Consider the following 26079-nt stretch of genomic DNA (forward strand, 5'->3'; position numbering starts at 1 on the left):
ATGCAAAGTTGTGGTGGTGTGAAACTTAATGAGGCAGGGGGAGATGGAATACCTGATGCCAGTAAACTTAAGGGTGGATTTCATGGTTATGAGGAAGCCTGATGAATCTCTTTTTCTGCTCACAGAACAGCTTCTAACAATTGGGGATTATTGTTTTGCTGTTCTTTTGTGGAAAGGCTGAAAATAAAACTTGCATTGCTACTAATATATTCAGAGATTATATCTGCATGCCATTTCTTCAACAGAAGGCTCTTAATAAAAATGATTTCTGAACGGAACTCTTATCCCATAAAAATGCCCCATTAATCCTGCAGAGTGTTGTCATTCCCACACACTTGCTTTCTAAATGAGAAATATTTGTAGAATTGGACTGCTGTCTGCCTGGATAGCTGAAGATTTTTATTCTGAGAGGTTGCTTGCTGATCACCCACTAGAGGGCTTAACTTCATTGGGAAACTAACCACTGTAAAGTTTGAAGGTGTAAAAATGTCTCCTTTCCTCCTGTCCTGAATCTGCAGGGATGGTAATCAAGCACTTGTCGCTGAGCATCCACTCTGGCCAGAGAAACACATCCCCAGAGAAATAGTAAGAGTTTGATCTTCAAACCATTAGGAAGGTTCTTGAGCAGCTGGGGAGATGGTTCTCAGAAAAGAGGAAATTCCCTTCACCTTGAATCATCCAGCTCTTTCATTAGTTTCACCAATGCTAATCCTTAGGAAGATCATCTGAGCACAAAAAAACTCAGCCTCACTTGAATTCTTCATTGCAAATACCATGTTTTGTTAACAGTGACAGTGGACCCCCTTTCAAACCAGGGTAAGCTTGGGCCCATGGCACAGAAGGCAGTTATTTCCTTATCCAATGTTTATAATCCTGATAAACATTGTGACTTGTACATAAATTTCAATCCTCTGAAACATTATGTTGGAAAATTTGGAGAAAATTTATTTTGACTTCAATGTACAAGTATATTACCGCTTAAATGCTTAAGTTTAATTTTTTTGAAGAAAAAAACCTGTAAGTTAAAAATGTAACGCTGGCTTTTTTTTTTAAGTGTGGACAAGTGTGTTCTGTATTGTGCTTGTTTTCTTACAAAAGCAATTATTTTCTTGTGCATTTTTTCAAGTTTTTCGGAAGTGCCAGTCTGTTAGTATTCTAATATTGTGTAGATAATAAGTGTTGTTGACTAGATATAATTTGATTTGATTTTTTAATCTCTTTCTTAATATAGTCCTCTGAGTTACTCTGAGGAGTTCAGAGTACTTGGTTGAATAATTTTTTGCCGTAGCTGACATCCTTAATGCACTTGGGACTTTGCTGTTTCCTACCTTGCCTTGGGCTGAGATGTCTAAACTTTATGGAGCCTATTGCTTTAAGTCTTGCAAAGTTCCTTTGCACATAATAAGGCTTGGCCTATTTTTAAATATTAGAAGTTAAACAACTGTGAAATACTACATGTACCAACTTTGCTATAGAAAAATTGTTAAAAGAAATCCCAAAACCAAACAAAACTCATATAAATGCTGTTTTGTATGGCTTTTTTTTCCCTGTTAAACCAAAACAGTTCATTTCTATTAATATTACATTAATTTAGTTGTGAAACTGTGTATGAAGCATAGTGAGAAATACACTCTGGAGAAAGGGAGGAATCCCAGATCAGATTTCTCAAAGCAGCTTGACTTTCCTAGAGTTTGTAACCAGACTTAGCCTAACAGTAAGATAACAGAGAAACTGGTAATGGAATTTGGAAGATGTAATGCTTGGTTTCATCTCATCTTGACAGCAGTCTTGAGAGTAGGTTTTATGAGATGGTGAAAGTTTATTTCCTGTAAGTTGTCACATAAGAGTGAAAAGTCTGTGAGTGACTGTATCAATGTTTCCATATGGCCTAGGAATTCACTTTTTTGCTTCTGTTTGGGGTGTGGAGTGGTTTTGGATCACATACTGCAGGTGCAACTGAGCTGAGGGATGCAGTCCAGCTGCAGATAATCAGCCAATCCATGGGAACAGACCATAGCTACTCCCATAGAGGTAAAAACAAAGCAAAAAACTCTCTTGAAATGCAACCATGGGAATGTCAGCTTCTCTGATCCAACATAGTTCTTAAAAAAAAAAATAGTTCTTATATACTCCTCACAGGTCATAGTGTTGCGCATCAGTTTCCAATAAGTACCCTTGTGCCATCAGTGATCCCAAACCTTCACCAGTGCTGGCTGCTGCATGGACATAGGGTTTTGTTCTTGCCTGTGCTTGGAGAGGCTGAGTTTTCATTTGCTTTCTCTTGTCCATCTGGGGAGCAGGAAGGAGAAAGGGCTAGAAGAAAGGATGGGAGAACTTTTTACCCAAGAGAGGTCATCAACTTCTAAATTTTATTTGGGTCCAACTGCACCTTCTGTAGCACACTCAGAGGGTCTCACAAAGTACCTCTTAGGAAGAATGGAGGGTAGGCAAAAGATAGGCTTTGCAAAATAAAATGATCAACAACAATTTCGAGTAGCATTATAAGGGTCTTTAAAGCTGTGCTTTTTGATGATTCTGTTTATATTATGGTAAAGCAGGTAAGATACTTTTATTTTAAAGCATGATAATTTTTAATATTGGCAAAATTATGGGTTTATATTTGACTGAAAATTAGAAATGAAACCCTTTGGCCCTGTTGACCTCTTTCTCCTTTTTCCCAATGTGAAGTTTTAATAACATAATTTATTAAGACCAAAATATACTTATTCTCTTAGAAGCTTTCTTTTGTGCTATAAGCAAATTATACCCAGAAAGGCATCCAGAATATTCTTAAAAAGTCAGATGTATTATTTAATAGAAGTTCATCTCTCTCCTTTCAGGACAGAGAAAAAACATTAATATGTTAATATGTAAAACCATGTAGTTACAATTATACTGTGGTATTATTTCAGGGTCTTGCAAAAAATTTTTGCTGTACTAAGGTGTAGAGAATAGCCCTCAGCTCAAGCCTCAATGCACACAAAGGTGTGTGACGACAGAAGGATCTCTCAAACCACCATGACATGGCAACATTTCTGTCATTGTCTGCTGTGTAATAAAGGGCCAATTCAACTCAACAGGGGAGTAATACTCGCAGGTCTGGTGGAAGTGTAACTAATACAGACTGTGCTGAGGAGCTACCATGCATTGCTAATGAGAGACATGCAGCCAGGAAGTTGTATGCAACACTCGCAAGGCTCCTGAAGCTGTATGTAGCTACCAAGCTTGATGTCTCCTGCTCTTTTCCTCTTTTGCATTGCATTATTTTAAGAAATGAGTCCAATTATCTAACCTCTAAAGGATTTAAACACACTGTAGAAATACACAGTTGTAAGATGCCCTATAATCAAAGCCATTAATTTGTATAAATTCCCTTTTTCCAACTTATACTGAAATGAACATTGTAGGAAAGCTCAGTTTGATGATACCGTGGAGTATATTCTTGCTTCATTCACTGCTGTCCACTTTGCAAGGTAAGAATTTTATTCTGGTTTTTTGTAGCAATACTAATTTTTACAAATATTTTTCTAAATATTTTAATATTACAGCTAGTTATTTTTCTATCTTTTTTTTTGACCTTGCTGGAATTTGTAAATGGAATTTAAACAAGTATATATCACCTTTCTCTCTCACAAGTGCAGAAACTAAAATACAAATTCTTTTTAAGAGTTGTTTTTTACATCTGAATTTGTTAGAAAACATTTATGAACAAAGACTAACTTTCTTGCCTTTCTTGCTATTATTGTCACATGAGTAGCGTTTAATGGTTTTCAGTAAGGTAAGATTTTATTTGAACAGACTGCACCTGCAGTTTGTTTAAACGTTTTTAGACTGCTAGGGTAAATTGCTCTTCTAGTTATAGAAATTATCTTATTTTCTATATAATGCAACTGGATCTTATATATAGTTTCCTTGCTAGAATTATAAATATTTCTAATATAATATAGAAAGATTTTTTGTGGTTTTGTTTGGTTTTGTTTATTTGCTGGCTTGTTCAAAGCGAGGACTCATTTAAAATTATTTACAATTCAGTCTTACAAGCAGCAGTCAGAAAAGTATTATAACCCTGGAGGTTTGATTGTGGAAAGCTCTGGGTACCAGTTCTATTTTACCTGTTTACCTCTTCTATTTTTTTGTTCTGAGCCTCTAAAGAACTATGAACTCTTTTTACTTCTTCATGGTAGCAGGGACCGGAACCACAACCATGAAAACCTGCAGGTAAAGACTGTGTGAGAGAATCAAATTCTTAGGAAGGAGCGCATATAGTGCTTCATTCCTTGGATACAGAGTTTCTACAAAGGTGCCCTGGAAAACTCAGGATTCTTAAACCCTAAAATTCGATAATGTTGTTTTAAACTTGACATTTCTTGCCAAGGGCAGAGTGATGCTGTAGAAAAAAAAGTTTAACTTCGTGATTTTTTAATCTACAGGATCTTACTGCAAGCTTCCTCTTTTGAGAAGAACTTTGAGGTAAGTTTTTATTCCTTATTTGTCAAGTCCTACAAACAGAACAGGAATGAGTAAATGCAATGCAGTGAAAGTTAGAAAGTAAAATACAGCCTTGAATTCAATGTGTAAAATGTCATCTGCATGTAGATTGGATGTGGAACACACTTTCAGAATGTTTACAACTCTTTCTCAAGTATTTACGTAATAGGCATGGGTCCTCTGTTTGAAAAATGGAGGTCCTTATGAAAAATGATACTTCTATGGTCTCGAGAAAGCTTAGAGGAATAATGGAATGAAAACAGCATGAGATCATGATTTCATGACTGGAAAAATACATTAAATGAGTATCCATCTACATTTTTTATTGCATGATAAAATCCTAGCTGCTATTTGAAGCACAGAGAAGTAAGTGCTATACAGCCTTAAAATAAACATTTTCAATACTAATTTTCACATAGAAGCTGAAATCCAAACAAAACCCAAACTAGGCAATGTTCCTGATCCCATTGAATTAAATGGGATCTATGCCATCAATTTCAATGGAAGCATCAAGTTGGACGTAGCTTTGTGTGTCTTATGACTTCTAATACATCTAGTGGACCCACAGGCATGTCAAATGATATGCCATCATGAAGTGTTGATAGAACTAAGTGCATTTTATAGTTTGATGCCCTTGTTTCTAAACTTAATCACAAATTAGAGTCGGCTCCAGCTGGAGAGTCATCTCTTGCTATCAAAAGTACCATCAGAGTATATTCAAGCAACACTCTGGGGAACTTGTAGCCACTGACATGCAGCATGAAGTAAATATGAAGCTGGTTTACAATTTTGTATCCTGTTGTGTAAGTCTGTTTTGCCTATTTATGTCTCCCCAAAGCTTCAGGTACCTCCCTGTCCAAGCAGAGATTGGAGTGCCGCCCAGTTCTGTAAAATGAGACACTGACAAAAAAAGGAAAGAAAAAAAGAATCACCTTTTTAAATGTTAACCCAAGAAAGACCTCTTTGATAAAGTGATGGTAATCAGAGAGAAACACTTCTCTCTGGGGACTTGCTTATTCAGGTTGCTCCAGGGACCTTTGATAATACAAGATCCTTTTTGTTTTTTTCCAGAACTGAGTCTAATGCAACTCGACAGAAAAGAGATCTTGTAACAGCCGAGGTAGGTTATACCTCCAAATGCAGGAGGGTGGGGAAACCCTCCTCCCTTTTCTGCTCTGGGCCTTTGCCATCCTTACAAATGACCCTTTGTGGGGAGATGGGCTGCGGTAACAGGAGGACAGTGAGGAGGAGCAGCTTCTCCCCACCTGCTCACCCCACCTAAGCTGTGGCCTAATGCCTTTATTCTCCCTCAGCAAAGCGCCCAGTGGGCGACCTGCCCTGCCTAGCCGACTGACACACACCATGGGAAATAAACCCAGGGCGTCTCTGTGTTTTGTGGGGGTGAACAGGACCTGGAAAGCTGTTTGTGTTTGTGAGAGGCACAATGGCCGCGCCACTGGCAAGGCTCCCTCCTGGACATGGTGCCCCGGCAGCTCCGGCCCAGCCCTGGTTCCCATTGCGCTGGCCCCACACTGCCACAGGGCTGCATCCCAGCAATGTTGTGCTGAAATTCAATCCTAAATGGAGGAATCTTGTTCCCCCTCTTGTACACACTTGGGCTATGCAGCCCAGCCAAGGGTTATAACCCCTTTGAAGGGGGTAGGCAGGAAGCCAGAGGCGGTCCTGCCTCGGGGTGTTCCAGCGAGCCTGCGGCCGAACCAGGGTGATTTTCTCCAAGACCCTTTGAGATGTGTGTGCTGCTACTGAGTCAAAGGCAGCTGGTGTGAAACACTGCACTGAGGGTAATGGAGCCTCTGAGAGAAGCAGGGCTGGAGGTGTCCTTGGAGGGTCCTCAGCAGGGAAGTATTGTTGCACCAAGGATGCTCTGCAAAATGGTGCAAAGGCCAAAAGCAGCTTTCCTGACGTGAACGGCTTGGAGTCACTATCAGAAAAAATGGAAATGGGCCTTGTTGTGCAGGGAGGGAAGGAACCCTCTGTGCCGAGCAATGGACCATGGGCACCAGGAATCATTTTGGTGCAGGGGGCCTTCCAGGTGGTGATCCAATGAAATCTATTTCAGGTTGATTTTAAACAGATTGTACTACTTGGAAGCATCCCACAACATATTTCCGTTTGGCGAAGGGAGCTGTAAGAGGCGTGGGCAAGACTAACCCTAAAATGTTCCTTGCACAGTGTTGTTAACTTGAGATCCATCAGTTCAATCTCGAGATGTGGAGAATGAGTGGAATCAGGAGGGAAGAAAAAAATTTCTTAGTTATGCAGCTGAAGGCTGGCATTTAAGTCTGTGGGGACTGCAGAAAGGTAACTGTTTTTTTCATAGAACATCAGATAAGAAATAAATAACAAACAGAGGAAAGAAGAGCTATTTAAGCTAAAAGGACCAGATTTATAAAGGAAGGAATTTAAACTGGCCATGAATAAACGCAAGTGGGAAACATTTAAGTACTCAGCACTTCAATCCTGGTAAACTTTCCAGTCACACTAGTGGGGGCAGAAGCCCCAGAGTACTTCCAGTCTGGAATGGGATCAGTTCTTGGAAGGGAAAATGTGATGTGACTAGCTGCAATATCAGAGTGCTGGGCCAGATGCAGGGGGTCTTCCTCATAATGGGAGGCTCCCTGTTCCTAAACAAGAGGCAGATCAGGCAGATCTGCTTTCTCTTTTGTTTGGGATGAACCAAAATGCAATTCTGAAGGATGCCAAGGAGAACACAAAATCCATTGCAGCTAGACTGGCCATAATGGGATGATCTGGGTGCAGCATGGAGAATGAGTCAGGGGAGTAGAAGCAATACAGGGAGCTCTTCAACTATGGGCATTTGAGTGAAGTGAAAAAGGGAGATTGCACTCTCTCCCCTTCCTTTTCCTTCCAAATGTAAACGCAAAACTTCCCGAGTGAAACCTTGGTGATTCACTGGAACTGAAGGGCATGGACAAGAAGCCATCTCACATAGGAGCTGTATCTTTCCCCAGTCTCCTCAAAAGCCACTGTGCTTCTCCTTCCCAGGCTGCCAATCCCTCCAGCAGCACCCATGACTGTTCCTTGCACTGGCTGAGATGCAAATTGCTCTTCTGTATTTAAAGTTCCAACCCAGTGTTTGAGTGCAAGGTCTCAGACTTCTATCAATTAATTTGTAAACCACAAACACCCTGATTTTGCTTTTATGTTTCTCTAACAGGTTCAATCTGCCTCTCGGTTGCACCATCATGGGGCCCTGATGCGGAGTCCATCAGGAGGTCAGTGCTGTGCCCCTTACCTGCAGGAGGAGAGAACCCTGAAAATGCTGCCTTCCTCCTCTGTGTTACCCTGGGCTGTGGAAACCCTCTTCTTCATGCCAGTACAAAACTCTGTCCTGTCTCATTTTCTCACTTTATCTATGTTAAATATAAAAAAAAAAAAAAATCTGTTAAAATTGTGCTTTCAAAATAGTGCCTTACAACCAAATCTGAACAGCTAAGGAAACCAATCTTTTGAGATTTTGGGTCTTTTTTAAAGTGTAGTTTTATTACAATTTTTAATTTCTGCCACTCTTTTTCTGGCCTTGTCAGAGGATGTAGGTATATTAGAGAGGCTTATGCAAAGGGAAAGGAGTACTCAGGCAATGAGCATGAAGCTGCTCCTGTACGGATTTAGGCATTGGACAAACACATAATGCAGGCTCAAGTTACAGAAATTGTTTTACAGAAAAGCTCACTGTAGGCAACTTCAATTGGAATTTTGGTATCCTTCTTGGAAAATGCCTAGGCAGGTGCCTTCTTTTGCATTTTTCTATGTGAAGGAATATATGCAATTTTACAACTCAAAATTCTAAAACCAGCAAAAGATTTCCCCATTAGTGCTGTTATAGAAACAATGGTTTTTGCTCTGTTGGTATTTTCAGAGTATCTATGTATATTTGGAAAGCAGTTCTTAAATGGAAAAAATTTAAAGCTAAGCATGGAAAGGGACTTTCACAATGATGGATGATATTCCTAACCGCTGGTAGCTTCTGTGTCCCTTTACTGTAAAGAACCCATTTTTTTTCCCCATTAATGTCACTAGCAGCTTTGCTGGGCCTCATTGGGAGTGGAAGGACCTGTTTATTTCATTTACTTTCTGCCTTGTACAATGCTTTTGTAGTCTCCATCAGCAACATTGGAAGTTTTGTATGCATGTATGTTTTAATCCTACTCCAAGAAGGCAAGTAACTATCTGCAAAAAACTGGTGAAGTTTTGCTTTGGGACCAGCATTTTCCTCCACTTTTGGGGAATGATGATTTAGACCCAACTCAATGAATGATTAGTAAATGACAAGGAGTTCATAGCTTTCAAATTGGCTATAAAACTGTTTAATGCTTTTGGAAAAAATTACTAATTATGACATAAAACAAGCCATTCCCATGGAATATAAAGTCTCTGCCTCCAGTTACCTCTGAAGCAGAAATAACCTTTTAGCTGACTTTTTTTTAGAATGTGGGGAAGGTTGTTTAGGACTGGTTTTGACTCTTAAAATATATATTCTGGCCTGTTCATAAACTGAATGTACTCTTTGCAGTGATGTTTAGGAGAGAGAAGCTGAATATATGTATAAATTATGCTCAATTTAGTGAATTGGAATGATCTGTGTCCTGTGTATTTTGAGATCAGCAGGACTGGGATTTGATTTCTTTACATGGGAACTTGACCTTTTGTTTGCTTGGAGGAGGTTGACCTTTTGCTCCTTTGTTAGTTTATAAGTCTCAAACCAAATGAGAACTTCTCTTTTAACTAAGGAACACGAAGGATTAAATTAAGCATATGTGAAAAAATGGAGATAGTTCTTGGTTAATTTTCTTAGCTAATATAGCGGCTCATGATTTAACAATAAAAAGATTTGATTGGGATCTCTCAACCTCTTTGAAAAATACTGTATCTAAAGACTGGAATGCTTCCTTGCAGGTTCATGTCCTCAGGAGTGCCTTAATGGAGCAGCCTGCACAGAGGCAGGTGACTGTGACTGTCAGTTATTTCAGGCTCAAGGAAGCAGGTGCCAAATTGGTAAGTTTTTGGGCCAAAATAGTTTAGTATCAGCTTTCAGGGAGATTTAGGATACAGATTTTGAAAAACTACTGTTACCAGCGTATTTGTGATTATTCTGTAGCAGGACTCTAATTTGGCCAGTAGCTAGGAGGATTAAAATTATATCCATTATTAGGAACATATAGAAAACAACATTAGAAAGGCCTACATTTTGCACTTGGGCTGTAATGTTATACAGATACCATAACAGATAGACCATTGTCTAGTATTGTCTAGTAGCCAGAGTACTTTTTTTTTTTTTTTTTTAAGTTAGCTGAATAACCAAAAACCACTGCACTTCTTTTAATAAGCAGTGGTTTATTGCAAATTAAATTACCTACTATTTAAATACACTAGTTTCTGGAATCTGCTGTATGTAGGGATCAACAAGAATTGTCTTCCAGGATGTGCAGAATATCTAAATCCCTTGCTTCTACTTTTAATTAAAATGTCTCCACTGAAGCAAATAAAAACTTAATGATAATTGCACATGGTTAAAACTGCAGACTTAAGACTAAAAAAGAGTGCTGACTCTATTTAAAGTTGAAGGCGTAAGTTTATCTTTTGTACTTGCTAATTTTTGATGACCATGCTTCTTGTAAACTCAGTGTGTTCTCTCCAGTACCTAACACTGGTAAGGACCGAGATGGGATTTGCAAATCATGGGGACAGTATAATTTTGAAACATTTGATGGCATCTACTACTACTTCCCAGGGAATTGCTCCTATATATTTGCAAAAGACTGCAGTACTCTGGAACCCCAGTACACTGTTTGGGTAAGTATGTAAACATTCATTAGAGGGAAATATGTAAGTAAACATAGAAGTAAAATAAGTAGAGAGACAATAAATGTACCAAACTGAGCATGAATTGTTTAAATATAAAACTGTGGAAATGTGGAAAACTTCTGGAAAAGCCTAAACTTACATGCAGTAACTCAAAATGCTAGTGAACTGATAATCAAAAGAGTCAGTATATGAAAAATAGTATTTCTTTCTCCTCTGATCCTTAATGGCATACCTGCTCTCTCCCTTCTGGGAGCAAAAGTGGGTCTTAAACAAGACCTCCCAGAAACTTTAATAAACTTCAGCTACCAGGCTGTAAAAAATATTGAGTTGCTGAGTTGCTGAGTAAGTGCAAACAGCTATCACTTGCCTAATAGCGAGGAACACGAATGTGCTAGGTCCTAATTCACAGCTATTGGCATGCTATGGGGATCTGTTTCCCTGGTCTATGGGATTTGCTCCCCATCTTGTCCCCTCTAGGGATTTGCATTCTAATTTTGGATTACCTCTGCGTCATGCAGAGAAGATTAACTGCTCGAAAGCTTTCAACTTGACCTATGTATGGAAGACACTCTTTTTAGTAATTTCTTCAAATCGCTGAGGATCCATGGTTAATGACTGTGGGTCAGGGAGAGTTCAAACCTATACTCTCCTTGAAGAGAGATGCCCTATTTGTCAGGCTGATGGTTACTGTGAGGAGAAGATACAAAATCATTCTATTACCTTATTCATGATGGTTGGGATTTGGTGCTGATTGGGCAGGGAAGAAGCAACAGGAGGGGTCCTTGTTTTGAGCCTGTGTGCGTACAGTGGTGGTAGATATGAGGGCAGATCTAGATGCTGATTTCTGCTCTGAGGACTGTTTTTCATTTATAAACAGATGACCTCTTCTTCCCTCAGATAACAGCACTTAGTGAAGACAAATCTACCATTAAAACTGCCATTTCTACCTACTCAAGTTGCAGAAAGATGCTGTTACACCTGCCTTTCACAATTTCATTTTAATTATTTGGATTCTATATGCAGCTGTGACCTCTTACAGGTTTTCAAAAAGTGCTGTAGCAAAGTCCAATATTATATTAAAATCTGGAATCAATATGTCAGTGGATTCCAGTGGCTCTGGAAAGAGGGAAGGTTCTATTCAATTGCTGGAACAAATGTCATGTTTTACTAAAAACTGAAAATGTTTACTCAGCAAAGTCATAAGTAATGTGAGACTGTAGACAGACTGGGCAATGGAGGGACAAAAACCTTGCCAAATCCTAACATTACGGTCCTTCTGGCTTTAATAATCCACCCCTCAAGAGGAGAAAAAAACATAAGAATTATTTTGATTTTCTTTTATTGTGTTTCTGTCTTGGGATGGGCTTATGTAGAAGCCAAAACTAATAATTTTTATGTTGTCTTTAATTATGATTATCTTTATACATGAAAAATCTCCTAATGCTTTTCCTGACCTAGTTTATTTCACCCAAAGAAACAGTAACTGGTTTTTACTTCCAGATTTAGTGTCAGTCAAGGAAGATTAAGTCAAGTATTCATGAGCACTGTATGTGTTTACTCACAGATATTTTCTTCAAAACAGTTACATTTACAGCCTCCATTACTATGTTGGTAAAATGTTCCCAATTACAAGTTTATTTAGCTTAACAGCACTGTCAAGTAAACTGGTCATGAAATTCCCATCCTTCTCAGAGAATGATGACACACAAAGTAACATAAGTCATATTTGAGCTATCTAAATTCTGTCTATATTTTAATCTGGGTAATAATAGGCTTCTAAGATGCAAAACACATTCCCCTCTCCCCTCAGTGGTGTCTAAAAGAAGCTCATGGGCTTTTGAAGCACATTAGGACATCCTACAGGTTTGGGTGGCTCATTCCCCCTGAGATTAATGATAACTGTATAAGTTTTGCTCAAGCACAAACCCGCAGTTTTCAAGTCCTGAGAGCACTGTATTCGAGCGAGTTAAGTTGATATGTGACTAAGCCAATCCCCTGGCTCATATGTATAATGGAGAGAAGCACACTTCAGAAAAGTCTAACTTTCTCCATTAGCAGGGCTGGAAAGCCAGTGCAAAACAGATTTTAACAGATCCATGTAACTTAGATGGCTGCTGTAATCTGCGGGAGCACTTCAAAATCTCAAGAAATCCTGAGTGGTTCAGGAGGGTGTGCTGTAGTTCAGCTTGTACCAGTCTCAGCTGGCAGGAGAGTGCTGCTGTTACACCGAGGTTGTGTATAGTTTGTAATCCTGTTTTATAGATCAGATCTCTAGAATCAGAAAAATAGGGGTGTTTCATCAGTGCAAGTTACAAGCTCTGCCTTTGGCCTCTATAAGCTACCTCACTCCAGTGTCTCTGAAGTTTGTCAGTGTAAAATACTGACTCCTTTACCCAGTATTTGGACCACTGGCCTGTGATGCTATGCACTATGTAACAGTTGCTGTATTTCTCAGTAGTACTGTGTAGCATGAACTTTCGGTTTTGCATGTCTTTGCAATCGTGACTTTGCAATATTCTAGTTAGTTATTTTTAAAGCTGTTTCAGTAGATAGAGCATAAAAATGTTAAATACCATATATGAATTTGATCAAATTGGTGCAAAATTACTGAGGACAAGCATTTATTCTTATTGTGTGTATATTTTTTTCCCATAAAGGTTCATAACAGTCCTCACTGTTATGGTTCAGTATATACTTGTCATAGGTCTATCAGTTTATTTTTTTCAAACCAAGAAGAAATAATGATTTCAGGACATGAAGTAAGAAAAAATGGGATCAGGTAAGTGTTCTAATGGTGAGTTTTTAATGTTTTATTGCAAGAAGATAATGTGGAGTTTGGGAAACTGATGATTCTTCCACAATCCAGATAAAATAATTTGATCTGTACATTTATTGATCCCTTGCTGTTCTGTATTGGGGCTGATAGTGCTCTAGTGTGAGCAGCTGTGACAGTACTGATGCAATACATGAGTGAGGATAGAATACACTCCTTGCATTTACTGTGTTCAGCTTCTCAGCTGTAACCTAACAATTATTCATTCCTTCTTTTTACAGACAAAGTCTGTGTTAGGCAGTCTCAGCTAATCCCTGGTGAATCCTGATAGCATTTTGAAAAAGGCAATCATTATTTATTCTTGGTAGCTATAGCTAATATAAGACATGATTTTCTAGATGAGTCTGAACTGGTTAAAACAAAGATCTAAAGCCCCTTTGGGGCAAAAATTCCACAAAATATCTCTGAGGTACATCAAATCTCCAAACTTACCTTTCTTTTTGTAAGTAAAAAGATATGCCTAGGGCTATCATAAATATATTTTACTGGTTGATAAAGTACAGAAATTTTAAGAAAGTTGTTGATGTGTTTTTGCCATCCCCTTTGTGATGCCTTTAGTACCTGAGGATGGTAGCTACAGTGATACTGTTCAACCCAACTGAAGTGACTTTGGAAGACTAGGATTAGATCTGTGCTTATTGTTGTCCAATGGTCTTTCATCAAAGGAGGAAGAGGTACAACTTTTTTTGTCAGCGGTGTTTTCTGTACTGCAAGTTCCTCCTTTTGCTGGTGTCTAACCCAGTGATGACCCAGTGCCCAGAAGGGCTGCTAGTGGTTCCTTGCCCAATGCAGCATGCTTGTGAACTCAAGTATTCCTCAATGCAGTGTGCCAGGTTTTGAAAGCAAAGATGCATTATTCTTTCAAGAGTATAATTGGTACAACTGATAGGTGTATACAGCAGAAAACTTTCATTCTTGATGGTTGATATAGAGAAGTAAACATAAGATAGTAAAAACATGATGAATTGAATGGAGTGATTGTGTATACCCAGGAAAAAGTGTTTGTTGAGTTAGAAGGTGATGTTTTATGTGGTATTTTTCTAGCATGAACCTCATCTCATCTGAGATCTTTGATGTAGACTATATTTTTCCAGATTAACATTGCCTCAGACAGTTGGAAATGCTTTCATTGAGAGACTGGCTGACTATATTCTGGTGAAGACTACCTTTGGTTTTTCTCTTGCTTGGGATGGAAACTCTGGTATTTATATTAAACTGACAGAAGATCATAAGGGAAAACCTTGTGGCCTTTGTGGAAATTTTAACAGTAATAAATATGATGACCTGATACTTCAAAACAGTAAGTAAATAGCTTACCCTTACTTTGTGTGAACAGTTTCCATGTTTGCTTTAAATACATTGCTGTATAAATATATTGCTGTAAAGTCAGTCCTGTTTCAGTTATTTCAGTAAAATAGTGTATCTGTGCTACTTTTACTTCTCCTCATCATTAAAGATGCAAAGGGAAAAGGTCCTAGTCCAGGAAAGTACTTGTATGTGCATTTATACCTCTTGCTCAGCAGAGCACTTGGGGGATGTTTACCCTAGCTCTTGAAAATGCCTTCGAACAATAAATACATAAACAAATATTTATGGTTTTCTCTGTGTTTAAAGATATAGGGAAGAGCACCATCTCAAGTCATTCTTTTAAAGCAACTCATAAAAATCCTAGTTGAAGTAAGTAAATTTCCAAGGTGTTTCCTGGGAGTTCTGTGTATCCCCTTGTTGGAATGGTGGACTAAGGGCCTCTGACTAACCTCTAGAATGAGGAGCTGCTTTGTGCTGAGTCTGAGGCAGAGATGACTTTTCAAACTTGTATTCTGTAGCCTAGGTAGGGAATACTCCATGGGGACTTTTGTCTTACTTGCAACTAATGTAGACAAAAATAAAAGGAACAAGAACGATCTTGAAAATATGAGGATTTTTCTCACTCTCTTATACAAACAAAAGAAGATTGTCTTACTGTTACCATTAACTGCTGAGAGAATCTAGTCCCATGGCTCTGCATGTTCTTAAGTCACAAAAGGTATCCCACAGTAACTTTCCCCCCCTTTTTTAATGGTTGGTAGTGGAGCTTTAAAACTTCCTTAGGGAAGGAATGTTCACTTTACATATCTTTGCAGAGTCTTTAAAAATCTGCCTGAGTATACATTTTTCATACCTTTTCTGCCATGAGAGCAGTAAGTTTTGTGCAGTAACTTCTATACACCAGAGTACAGTATGTTTAATAACCAGTTTATATGCTGATGTGTAATAATAGAGAAAAGTAATACTTGGAGGAAATAATGAATTCATGTGATCTCTCTAATTCAGTAATTTCAGTATTTTTAGATATTATCTGTTATAAAAGATTTCCAGCTCATACTTGTCTTTATTTTCAGAACTAAATTTTTTCAACATGATAATTTCATCTAGCATTTTTCTTTATCAGAAATGATAGCATTATTGCAGTGTACAACTGAGAGCCAAATGAATTACTTTAATCTTGAACCAGTTGTATAACATGGTGCCTTGACTCTGCAAATACAAAGCATGAAATTCTGCGATCTCCACAAGAATAGACTGGTAATTCAGATCCCTTCCAAGTTGCAACATTTTTCTAAGAATTTCTAAATCTTATCAATAATTTGATACAATGATTTCTCTCTCCCAGCTGAACTACTTCCCTGAGTAGTTTAAAGGTAGCTCTTACATCTATCCTGAGTCTACCAGAGTCCAAATGCTCATTATTTGTTATGCTTAAATAAATAAGCTGCTGAGAGGCATATAATATACCATTTCAAAGTACAGTTTAAAAACACACCCATTTTCTGTTTCCTTATCTTCACCTTTAATGCCATCTTTCTGTTGCTTTAATATGAAAGACTGTATCTGTGTATAGAACTGTTACAAGGACAATGATTTTATGTTGTAGTATTTTTTTAAGACTTAGAAGGTTTTTTCAAGCCATGTCAAAATGTACATAAAGTATTTTTAATGTTCCTTGCAGAATCAGAGTTATAACAACAGGTTCATCTCTAGATTAAACCCCAGCCTTTTGTGTTTGGGAAGGGTTTTCTGCATAAAGAACTACTCGGTCAGAGAGGAAGAAATATTTTAAGTCTCCCTCACTCTTTGGCAAAACAGACTGATGGTTAGGATATTATAGTCATTTTTTTTGTGGACATCCAAGCATATGTATCTCATTAGTGTGCTTTGTGGCTTTCCACATTGCAGAGTCCAACTTTGTACCTCTTGTTCTGGAAGTTAGATTAAGTTTTCTATAGTACAGCTCTGTGAAAAAAAAAAAAACAAACCCTCTAGCTGATTTCATTTCAATATCTTGTCTCCTAGCCATGCATGGATATAGATAACCATAGCATAGACAATTACTGTCAGGTTCTTCAAAGTGGAGGCAATATACCCTTTTGCACCTAATAGAGGATGTAAAGAAAATGCAATATTTAGTTCTTGCAGCAAGTATATGGGAATTTTGTGTCTGTTTTTTTACTGCCAACCTTCTTGTATGTTCGTGTATCTAAGCCTGTTGCCATGACTTCCAGTCATGCATCTTATTCGTTAATTCTCCCGTGCTCGTGCTGTGAGGATAGCTGGGCATCTTGTGGGTGTGTGTTGTAGGGCTTTTCTGCAATAAGAGAAAAGGAGGGAGATAATAGCACTGACTGACCTTTTTGAAACGTGATGAAAGACTTAAATTGCTTCAAAGAAATGTACTTTTTCTTAAGTATTCAATGCCTTACTCTTGTCATTATTTGTATATTTGTTATGAAATTGTCAGTGATTGTGCTTAAAATAACCCAAGCTGACACCTTGTCATGTATTTTTTCAATATTTTTATTTAAATGTAGTATAAAATACAACCTGAAATTAAAAAAGAAAGAAATTACATTTCTTTATAACTCATACTCTGAAATCATCTGTAATTGAGGTTATGAACACATTGAAAAATTTTCAAAGTTGTCTTATGTGTTTGTGTTGACAATTTTTTACTGTTGCTCTCTCAATGTTTTTATGCAGTAGGTGAATATACAGAAGACATTGCTGAATTTGCAAATAGCTGGGCTGTGCAAGCCTCAGATGACATAGCTTGTGTCCCTACTGCCTCAGATTTTTCCAGTCCTTGCTCAGCCAATGCAGAATCCACTGAGGTAAATTAATTATATTTTATGTATATGCATAGATTCATGCATATGTATACATGTATTTTCTTAATCTTCACTGCCTACTGATGGTACAAGAATCTATCAATATACACAATGCTGAAAAAGCCTTAAATGCATTGAGGCTTTGGGAAAAGATTCAGATCAGGGCTGTTGCTATGGAGTGCCTGAAGTTCTTCATATGTTTAGCTTAAAAGTACAAAGGCTCAGATTGGATGTGCCAAGTGGCACCAGTCTGCTGGCAGAGCTCTTCGTTACTGCATTAAACTTGGGTTCAGTTTCCAGTTCTGGCATCTTGCACCTCATTATTTTAGCAATTGTGAAATACTTCAGAAATAGTTGCAGGTCAGCTACTGCATTGACACAAAATGCTTTTCTTTGTTGTTTTACACTTTTTCATCCCAGGTGGTTTAGGACGAACATGCAGTCAAGCAGGCTTAGGCACAGAGGAAAAATTTTAGGAAGAATAATAAAAGAGATATAATAGTAAATTGAGACAGCACTATGCTCAAATTTTAATGGGGATATAAAGGACCTGAGACTAGGGAAACAAAGCTAAAGAGAGAATGATGCCTGTTCAGAAAGTATTGGCTAACATCCATTTACTGATTCTCCTTAATGCACAGGAGATATTCTTCAAGTGCCAAATATTCCTACAGTTTCCTTTTCTCAGCTGCCATGAAAGTATAGATCCGTATTCTTATATTTCAAGCTGTATGAATGATCTTTGCAGGTAAGTACTGGAATTCTTGTGCATTTAATCTTGACACATGAAATGAATGCTCAGTCTTTTGTGTGGGACCAGAATGAAAGAACATTGAGGGAAGTTAGGAAGAACCAAGTTCAGAATGAAAGAGATGGGGTTTCTCAGGGGGTGATTTGTGTGGGAACAAAGGGCACAGAACCAGCCTGACAAGGGATATTTTGATTGCTAAGGGCTTACATAGATTCAAGGAAACACTAGACAAGTAAGCGTAAGGTAAATTTATGGAGAATCACTCATGACAAAAGATGAGTTGCTAATCACAAAAAACCCAGGAAACTATTATCTGGAGGCCCAGAAACAGAACTATGTGAAGATGATACTAGCAAGAAATATCAGCAATACTGGAGGAGTTGGGCCATTTGTCAGACACAGCTGGACTGGTTTTTTATGAGTAACCACTATCATTCAAATTAGTAGAATTTTTACAAAATGGTGCCATTTACTTAAATTCAGAGCTGCCAAAAGTAATTGAACTCATTTGCTTTGATGGGAGTCACACCCCCTCAGCTACTGGCATTGTAGGCAACCTGGTATCCTAATTAATTCTAGTCATTCAAGTTAAAATTGTACTCTGGTAATTGGGCAATGTACCACTTTCTTTTTGGTAAGGTTTTCAAATGAAGAAGTAATTTTCAGAAATAGGAGTATATAATTCTCAGAGTAGCACCAGTTTAACCAAAAGCACACAGAAAGGATCATAAGACTAAACATAAGGATCCCTCAGTATAATCCATTAAAACTTGTTAGTTCAATTTTTGATGAATGTTTAGTTTTCTGATTTACTGTGGAGTCAAGATAGAAGAATTTGTGTTTGTAGGCAATCATTGGTGTTGCTCAGAAAAGAGATGAGTTGCCTCTGTATGGTCTCTGTGTAACTCGGGAATTTACTGTGACTTTTGAAGAATAATGAAAGCAATTTTTTCGAGTAGGATATTGAATCAGTGCTGTGGTGTTAAGGAGGGTTGGATTTTTTGTGAACAATCTGATGAGTGTTGATGGGAATTTTGTGAATGTTAAAAACCTTGAAGTTTCTATGTCTCAGAAATTCATTAATTTAGACTTATTTTGTTTATAAAAGAGACCTCTTTTCTTGTGGCTTAGTGTCAGTTTATGAAGATTTTTTGTGTGGCCATAGTATAGTCCAAGTATTCTTTCTATTAAGACCCATTTAATTGGATTAGATAAGGCGAGTTGGAGCGACTCTGATCACTGTAACAAAGAGTGTAGTGGTGTTTGATTTGATAATAGATGTGTTGAAAGCAGAATACAAACACAATATAACATATTCTTAAGACGATTAATTTTGGAAGCATGATCCTGTGTGTGAAGGGGCAAACTGAGTTGATCTGTCATAAACATGCTTATAATAGAAATGTCATGTTATGAGTAGTTTATTTTGGCATCAAATCTTCCACAGCGAATGTTGTGAGTTGTTCGACTTTCACAGTAGCAAAAGTTTGGTGGTATTTTCACCGTATGTGACTTACATCTGAATAAAATTTGAACTTGCCTAAATATTAATGAATGTCTTTTTACTTGATTCTGGTAAAAATGCACTGTACAGCTTCTTCTGTATAGACTAAGGCAGAAATCTTGTCTTTGCCCAAGGCTGTGCTGCCCTGAGCTTGTCCACAGTATTCAGTGGATAGTACTTCTGTCTCTGAAAACTTCAGCACAAGGTCAGGAGTCCACTAATAGGGTTCTCATCTAAGTTCAAGGCAATTGGAGACTTGAGGTTCTCACTTGAACTAGAATGTCTTTTATAAGTATAGGTCAGTTTCCATGTCATGCAGGACGGAGAAGCCTGAGATGGGGATCTTGAGACTGTTGTCTGTTGTGTTCAAGTAAAGGTCCCGTTTCTCTTTCACTTCAAGGAGCTCTTTTAAAAATAATAGATTCGTGGTTTTATTCATTTTTGTAATATTAAAAAGAAATAACTTTTAGTGAGATCAAATGATAAAACCACAGTGGTGTATTCAGTATAGCTCATTCCTTTTTATATTTTCCCTGTGTGCCTTTATGACCGAGTGGTGTCAGCTATGCGTGAAATATCCTGTGCCATGTGACAGGGCAGAAATTTTTAGATGGGATTTGTGTTCCTTGATTATTCTCTTATTTTATCATTTCAGAGTGGATGATGATGAAACATACTGCAGGGCAGTGACAGAATACGCTAGAGCATGTTCTCACGCTGGGTCCCCGGTGCGGGACTGGAGGGATGACTTTCCTGCCTGTAGTAAGACTCTTCAATAAAGCATGAACCTTTGAGATATCCCATGTATTCAGTTCAAATATTCCACCTTCACAATATTTTTCCTTGTAGAACTCAAACCTGATACTCAAGCTGATCAGCCAGTTTCACTCTTGCTGGCAAGCAATGAAATCAATTACTTGCTCAAGGAATATTTTAATTCCATTGTGCTATGATTTAGATCCATACAGAATTCATGTTTCTGTGGATTTCTTGCAACATTATGTGTGCTGATCATATTCTAGGACAAAGAGCAAACATCTGTGGAGATTTTCTGCTGCTCTTTTTCCCAGAAGACCTCTCAGCCTTTACTGGCCCTATGACAGAATTAACGTAGTTAATCCAGCTCCTTCTTGTTATCACTACCACCCGTCAATTGCAGCTTATTCTCATGCACAAGGCTCAGAATTAGCTGAGATATGTAAACATTCACAGAATGCCACAGAAGCTAGAACTTATTTTGGCAAGATTATATAAGGATTTGCTAAAGAAAGACTTAAATATTGACAAGAGCTTCACCACAGTTCATCAGTTAAAACTCCTCCAAAACATCCATTTTACTTGATCTGATTATCTAGCTATACCAGAAGAGCTGCACAATGTTTATTTGACAGAAATGGATTTTCTAGCATGGAAAGAGAAATTGTACTAATGTTCAGTATACCATGGGATTTTTTTTAGCTGACAAGTGTGAAGACACCTTTGTTCACCGTGACTGTATCAGCTGTTGTCCACCAACTTGCACATTTGAAAAGGACTGTCTTGGCAGCAATCTGCACTGTTTAGATGGCTGTTACTGTCCAGATGGTAAATATTGTCAATGTTATTTAAAAAAGAAAATAGTGTAAAGATACTATCCAACACCATGTCTAAATAGACTGTGGTTAAAGGTAATGCCTAGAAATTATGAATATTGTAAATTCTGTCCTAGATGTTATTGTCACTGTGTTCTGCCCTTTATTGTGTGATAAACATTTATCTAGAATACAAAGGTGTCTCAGCATGCAATATCAGTTAAAATCTGGAGATGTTACTAGTCCTTCTGACAATAGGATATTGCACAGATTTAGTCTACTTTATTTGAATTATTCAAAAATCTATAGAAATTTTGCTTAAACAGAATATGTCATGCTCTGTACAAAAGAACCAGTTTCTGAGACCTGTATGGTACAAAAATTATTGACTGTACTATGAACCATCCTAGTTCTAGACAGACTAAAGATAGTGAGATTTCAGAATCTTTTCATTTTTGAGTCTGTACAGTTTTACATGCTTAAGGCAGACATTTTTCATAAAGCAGCAATTCAGAGTGGCAGCTTCTTATTATTAGGTCACTGAGCTCTGAGCTCTCTGCACTAACTGGACAAATGTTATTGCTGGTCCTTGTTTAAGACTGAAATCACCTTCTGGCAGATTGGAATTTTTGAGTCAGATGGGGGAAGAGCAGTGAGCTGGGGTTGGTTAATTTGTTTTATCTCTCATTAATTAACTTCTTTCCCAACAGGTCTCATTATGGAAAATGGAACTTGTATCTCTTTGTCAAATTGTCCTTGTATTTATCATGGAACTGCTTTCCCTGTAGGCTCAAAAATTGAACAAGAATGTAGCAACTGGTATGTGAAAGCCTGTGTGTTCCATCTCTCAAGGACTACTGTCCATAGTTAGTTTAACATAGTCACACTTAAATTTTAAACAATAGTTACTGTTTATGCTTTACAGTCGGAGCCCTGTGTATCACTAAAATGTACAGGCTATTCCGTGTGAATTCAAGGCATATTAATTAACTCAAAGCTACTTATTTTGCTAACAATCTGAACACTATTACTCTGTTTTGTTATTTTCCTTTTTAGTATTTGTGCTGGTGGCATTTGGAACTGCACTGATCATGATTGTCCAGGTATTTGTATTTCATTACTCTTTTCTCACTTCATAACAAAAATGATAAACTTTTTTAAAGACAACAGAACCATATATGATCCAAGGCTTTTGGCCGCCAGTTTAGGAAGAAAGATTAAGCAGGTGGATATTGACAGTAGCTGTGGGCCAGCTGGAATGAAGCTGTTATTTGCCTGATCATACTCATCCTGCATTTTCTCACGGGCTTCTCCTGCCTCTGTGCTACATCCACATGTTGTTTTCTATCTCTTGTTTATGCTTAGTGTTATTTGCCACAGATGGTGTATTTTTACTGCCTGTGCAGTACCTAGGCCAGGTATAAGTATCTCCTCACTTTCAGGTGCAACTTTATTGTAAGTAATAAGAAAACATTCTGATGCTGAGGGCTGGATTTTCTCTCTTGTAATAGCAGCTCATGTTTGAATAATCATCCTTATCTTTAAAGATAGCATGTCTCTGTAATGAGTTACACAGAGGAACATGCAGCAGGCAGGTGGTGACACTCCCTTGATAGTTCTGTACCTCAGACAAGGTTATATTATAAAGCTTGTGAAAGATTTCTTTTACAAATTAAGGAGCCCTCTTTGAATGAGGTAATAGGGCTTAACAGTTGCTAAGCAAGGCTTGACAGTGTGGATCTGTAATGTAAAACAACTGCCACTGAGAAGCACTCTCTATGTCTTGTGTGTGTTGTGTGTGCACGTGAGGAGTTTATTACGGCTACTTTGGCCTGGTCCTAGGGACAGAGTTGCTGTTAGTAGTTGCTGTTAGTAGTGGGAGCAGGTTAGATGTGCTCCAACAGAGCATCTCCTGCAGCCAAAATGGATCTAGTTCATGTGCTCTGATGCTATCCCATGGTGTCAATGAAAGTGTGGTAAGTGGGGATGAGCTGGAGATTTGCTTCAGCAGTGCGTTACTGATTTGAACTGGGAAAAAAACCAAAAATGTGGGCCCTGATGACACTTGCATCCCCTTTATAGCTGTGGTAGCAAGCATTTCCATAATACCTAGAAGGATGGAGAAAGAGGCTTGTCCTCTTCATACTGAATCATGGGGAAAAAAAATGACAAAAAGATTCTAAGATACTTCTGAATTGTAATAAAGAGAAAAGTCTGCTGTATTTTAGTCATAGGCATCTCACCTAGTTAGAACCAAAAGGTGCTGCACATGGATGTGTTCTTTATGAGATGGTATCTGTTGGAAATAGATGTTTCTAGCATAATTTGTTTCTAAATGCCATTATTGTTATATAGATTAGTCTGGATTATATACCTAGAAATGAGGAGAAAGTTTCTTTTTATTCCTCCCTTACATAATTTGCAGAATAATGATACATTGTTATGTAAGTGAACATTCTTTATACTTTTTCTCTCAAGCTGAGTGCTCCATCACAGGCAGCTCTCATTTCACGACATTTGATGGACGTCATTTTACCTTTCTTGGGATTTGCCAGTACATTTTGGTAAAAGGCACTGGAAAAAACAAATTCACAATCACTTTACAAAAAGCACCTTGTGGACAGGTAAGCCACTTTTAAAAAAATGTTGAAACAATCAGGTCCATCCATATTTCAGGCAATCTTCTGTAAGTTCTACTGTAAACTACTTGGTAATGTTAAATAGAAAATATAAACTGAAACCATCTTACAGTTATTTTTTGTAATTGTTTGTGTTGCTACATGTTATACTGCCCTTTATAAAAGCTATTGCAGCTTTAGAGGGATCAAATCTGAAAAGTTACTAATTTATGCACATTAAAGTTGTATAAACATCTTTAGTTATGGTACCAACAGATGTCAGGCTTTGGAAAAACTGCTGTTGGCAGAACTGTAGGTTTAATACATCACTATTTAGGCAAGAAATTTTTTTTGGTAGCTTCAGATTTTATTTTATGTGTTATAACAGATTTAATTTGTTGGAACAATGCCTTTTAGAAAACCATATGTGAGACTAGGCACCACACATACTTGTTTGAAAATATTTTGGCAGACATTCAACAACAGGCTTTAGGAATAAAGGTGCTTATAAAGAGTACTTACCTGTGAGAGTGGATTTAATGATGCTGTTAGGCTCTCAGGAGGAGGGGCCTTGAGACTGTGACTCATAGCTGACCATGTGCTGAAGACAGGGATGTCTGAACACCTCAGCAGGGAGCAGTGCCCTACTCTGGGACTGTCTCTCGTGTCCTCCTTTCAAAAGCTTGATTATGAGCTGGTGTCTCTCTGCCTTTCTCGTAAAGCACCTCCTTCTCCTGCATAGGTGCTGAGAAAGCTGTTTCTGCATTTCAGGTGGCCTCGAGCATGAAATGGTTGGTTAGGTAGCCACTGAAAAATAAGGTTGCCACTGATAATAACCCTTTGGAGAACTCTAGGCACCTTGAAAAGTTACTGGATGAAAACAGAGGGGTCCCTGGGGAGCATAAGGTGCTTGGTTTCAGCTAATTCTGTGTTGGCTTTTGTCCTGTATTTAGGTTCATAAATTCTGCCTGGATTGCACACTAAAATGGTGCATGTAACATGGTTTATAGGTCACAATTTTTCAATAGCCAAATATTTGTAAATTATTGTAATATAATACTGTAGAATTTATGTCCTTTTTGTCTGTAATCAGAGATCATCACTACATTTTATGTGGGCCAAAGCTTCTTTTTCCTGCATTGCTGCATTTGTGCTCTGGTTGCAGCAGCTTGATTTAGATCGGGTCAGACTCTTGGTCTACCAAAGGTTAACCCACCAATGAACAGTACCCGAGGTGACTTGCAAATATGGAATTTTCAACCCAGTATCAGTACCTGGGGACCTCTGCCCACTTACTATAATACTGCCATAATAGCTAAAATGCTTTCTCCTAGCATATGAAGATTATGCATGAGCAATGTTATATAATGTTGTACATACAATTTTGAGTGCCTTGTTTAATACTTTGAGCGGTAGTTTACAACTGATTTACCTGATGACAGTTCTAATATTTCCTTTCTATATGCTTTTTCCCCCCCTGTTTGTTTGGTTCTGTTTTCCATGGTAATCTTAATGTCATTGCCTGCTTCTGATGGTGAAACTTGTTTCTACTTAGAACTTTGACCACGCCTGCATTGAGTCTATAACACTGGTTCTTGAAGATGATGTGAGGAAACAAGTCACTCTCACAAGACATGGTCAAATCCAAACTGTCCCTAGCCAAGTTTTTAACCTCAATGGTAAGAAGTGCATGAAGAAGAATATTACTCAAGTTCACATTCTGTCTCTTATATGCTCCAAAGCTTTTTAACAACATCAGTCTATGAAAAAGCAATTTCTTTAAACATAACTTATAAAAGCATACAATCACTTGCTTCTTAGAACATTAGTATTAATTACAGAAATTTACTTTTATCGTCTGTAAAACAGTCCTTCATTATGCCCTCATTTCTTTGCATTTCTTATCTTACAGAGTACCTAGAAATTCCACTAATTTTGTTTGTGTTTAGGGGGAGAGAGGTAAGAAAAAGAAAAGAGATGAAGAGACTTTGATGCTAAGGTCTAGCTTGTTTAAAGCTTTTTAGACTAAATAGAATGGGAAAGAATCCATGTGCTCCATGGGATTTTATTGCTTTCACTGCTGACTTATGTTGTGATTTCAGACAGGTTACTTCATGGTTTTGGAAAGGATAGTAAAATAAACCAGCCTTAAAAGCATGTTATGAAATTAAGCACTGAAGGTAGAAATTATATTGCTTAATTTTGAAATTTACAGTCACCAGTTACTGGAATTTTAGTCTCTTTCTAGAAGAGTAAAGTGAGAGTAAAGTTCTTACCCAGCCTTCAGCAAAACAGATTTTAGGGAGTCCTGTGCTGGTGATT

General features: G+C 37.8%; 1 protein-coding gene across 1 annotated transcript in view; it reads left to right on the plus strand.

Moving 5' to 3' along the window:
* The first annotated feature begins 801 nt into the window (after window positions 1-801).
* Window positions 802-26079, plus strand: part of OTOGL (otogelin like) — a 94262-nt gene continuing 68984 nt past the window's right edge. The window contains exons 1-17 of the mRNA XM_038154548.1: window positions 802-816; window positions 3081-3473; window positions 4431-4470; window positions 5560-5608; window positions 7688-7745; window positions 9427-9525; window positions 10169-10323; window positions 12993-13114; window positions 14263-14468; window positions 17186-17316; window positions 17955-18061; window positions 20224-20330; window positions 21027-21152; window positions 21850-21958; window positions 22196-22242; window positions 23618-23763; window positions 25313-25436. Coding sequence (XP_038010476.1) covers window positions 3395-3473; window positions 4431-4470; window positions 5560-5608; window positions 7688-7745; window positions 9427-9525; window positions 10169-10323; window positions 12993-13114; window positions 14263-14468; window positions 17186-17316; window positions 17955-18061; window positions 20224-20330; window positions 21027-21152; window positions 21850-21958; window positions 22196-22242; window positions 23618-23763; window positions 25313-25436 — 1705 coding nt within the window. The 5' untranslated portion in view covers window positions 802-816; window positions 3081-3394. The remainder of the gene's footprint in view (window positions 817-3080; window positions 3474-4430; window positions 4471-5559; window positions 5609-7687; window positions 7746-9426; window positions 9526-10168; window positions 10324-12992; window positions 13115-14262; window positions 14469-17185; window positions 17317-17954; window positions 18062-20223; window positions 20331-21026; window positions 21153-21849; window positions 21959-22195; window positions 22243-23617; window positions 23764-25312; window positions 25437-26079) is intronic.

The sequence above is a fragment of the Motacilla alba genome, chromosome 1A (genome assembly GCF_015832195.1).
Source record: "Motacilla alba alba isolate MOTALB_02 chromosome 1A, Motacilla_alba_V1.0_pri, whole genome shotgun sequence".
NCBI lineage: Eukaryota > Metazoa > Chordata > Aves > Passeriformes > Motacillidae > Motacilla > Motacilla alba.